The sequence below is a fragment of the Sturnira hondurensis genome, unplaced genomic scaffold (assembly GCF_014824575.4).
Source record: "Sturnira hondurensis isolate 20B ecotype Veracruz unplaced genomic scaffold, ASM1482457v3 Scaffold0015872, whole genome shotgun sequence".
Lineage (NCBI taxonomy): Eukaryota > Metazoa > Chordata > Mammalia > Chiroptera > Phyllostomidae > Sturnira > Sturnira hondurensis.
The window spans coordinates 113,947-116,141 of NW_028088503.1; the positions used below are offsets into that span (position 1 = coordinate 113,947).

The 2,195-nt window shown below is 44.6% G+C and overlaps 1 protein-coding gene across 1 annotated transcript; it reads left to right on the forward strand.

Annotated features, from left to right (window-relative positions):
- Positions 1 to 344: 344 nt before the first annotated feature.
- LOC119000610 (olfactory receptor 13-like) lies at positions 345 to 1,292 on the forward strand. Its single transcript, XM_037065694.1, has one exon. It carries the CDS (start codon positions 345 to 347, stop codon positions 1,290 to 1,292), a length of 948 nt encoding a protein of 315 aa, XP_036921589.1.
- Positions 1,293 to 2,195: the final 903 nt, after the last annotated feature.

Genomic DNA, 2,195 nt, shown 5'->3' on the forward strand with positions numbered 1-2,195 from the left:
CCTAGGCAAGCCTCTGAAGCAGTTGTGCTGACTGAGGAGAGGAGTGTCCACTGTTAGGGAGGAAGTAGGCATGTTAACTCATTTAGAAGTGTGGTGGAAGTTTGGAAATAAATGTAAGATTTACAGAACACTGTAATATAAGACTAGAATTTAATTTATCAAGGTGAAAAAACACTTTCTGTGTCATTTACATAGGATTCACTTAGTAACTGATGAACAGGACAAGAGTGTCACTGAAGATGTTTTTTGAGGGAAGAAACCATGACACACACAGGTCTACCATGTTAAACACGTCCCTCGGGGACTCAGACCTGCTGAGCTCTCTTTTGTTCTTTTCCAGGACAATGGGGGGCAACCAGACTTCTGTCACAGAGTTCCTCCTAGTGGGATTCCCGCTCACCCCAATGATGCGGGTGCTCCTGTTTGGGCTCTTCTCCCTCTTCTATGCCTTCACCCTGCTGGGCAACGGGGTCATCCTGGGGCTCATCTCACTCGACTCCCGACTGCACACCCCCATGTACTTCTTCCTCTCCAACCTGGCCACTGTTGACATAGCCTATGCCTGCAACACGGTGCCCCAGATGCTGATCAATCTCCTGAACCCAGCCTATCCCATCTCCTTTGCTGGCTGCCTGATGCAGACCTTTCTCTTCTTGATTTTTGCTCTCACCGAATGTCTTCTCCTGGTAGTGATGTCTTACGACAGGTATGTGGCCATCTGCCTGCCCCTTCGGTATTCTACCATCATGAGTTGGGGAGTCTGCCTCACCCTGGCAGTGACTTCCTGGACTTTAGGAGTCCTCCTGACCCTAGTACAAGTGGTGTTAGTCTTACCATTGCCTTTCTGTGGTCCCCAGAAAGTAAATCACTTTTTCTGTGAAATTCTAGCCATTCTCAAACTCGCTTGTGCAGATACCCACTTCAATGAGGTTGTGGTTGTGGCTGTGGCAGCACTGGGGCTAGTGGGACCAGTGTCTGCGATTGTTGTCTCCTATAGTCACATTGTGCGGGCGGCCCTGAAGATCCATTCCGCGGAGGGACGCCAGAAAGCTTTCTCCACTTGCTCCTCTCACCTCTGCGTGGTGGGACTATATTATGGCACAGCCATTATCATGTATGTTGGACCCCAACATGGGGATCCCCAGGAGGAGAAGAAATACCTCCTCCTGTTTCACAGTGTTTTCAATCCCATGTTGAATCCCTTGATCTACAGTCTGAGGAACAGAGAAGTCAAAGCTGCTCTGAGAAGGAGGCTAGATAAGGTGAGACCTTTGCGAGAGCCTCACAGTTAAAAATTAGCTGAGCTTACAGGAACCCGAGAAGTCATCTCACCTGAGACATACAGAGGTTACATAGGGATATTTTTGTCCCAGGGCATCCTTTGCATGTTCTTGAACTTCTCCTGTTACTACCTCCTGAGAAAACCCATTCTGCTCCCTCCCTCTAAGGATGTTGCACAAGGAATGAGCCCCTCTTCCAGCTCTCTTCATGGTGTGCATACCTGTGATATGGTCAAGAGACATATTGTGAATAAGATGAGATAAATTTATATATTCCGTAGTCAGGATTTAGAGACAAAATTCTATTGAATAAACTAAGGTATTGGCCAAATATGTAAAATATAGGAGTTGAGACTGATTACATAGTAATTATTGAACTATTTTAAATTTAGCATCTGTCATCTTAAAAATTGGTCTATGTTTAAAGTATTTGGTTGTTTTCCTGAATATGTCTATAGCAGTGATGTTTTCTGAGGCATCAAGAACTTAAATTAGGAAGAGCATGGACCAGGACTAGAAGGGAAAGAGGAATAAGGTTTAACTCTGATGGAACTAACAGTAAGAAGAAATTCCTGAAGGATATCAGGCTGAAACACACAGACACATTGAAACTTTCTGTGCTGCTGTGTTTCTCTGCCTTTGCAGTGTAGGTGGAGATCTGGGATGGTGGAGATGAGAGGAAGAAGGCAGAATGGATGGAGCTGAGAGTCCTTGGCAAAATTAACGTTTTCTCCTATTGGTTCAGTCACTTGTCTCCTATGGGAAATGACCAAAACTTAGAACATTCTCAGAAATAAGAGCAGAATGTATTGCTCTTATTTATGCTGTGATATGATGACTGAACAATGACAGGAGGCTATAAATTATCAGTAACAATTTGCTCTTTAAATTAAGAGATACGAGGTGAGTTAAATA

Bases quoted from the DNA above. Each gene is read 5' to 3' on its own strand.
- LOC119000610 (XM_037065694.1), top strand. From the start codon at position 345: ATGGGGGGCAACCAGACTTCTGTCACAGAGTTCCTCCTAGTGGGATTC.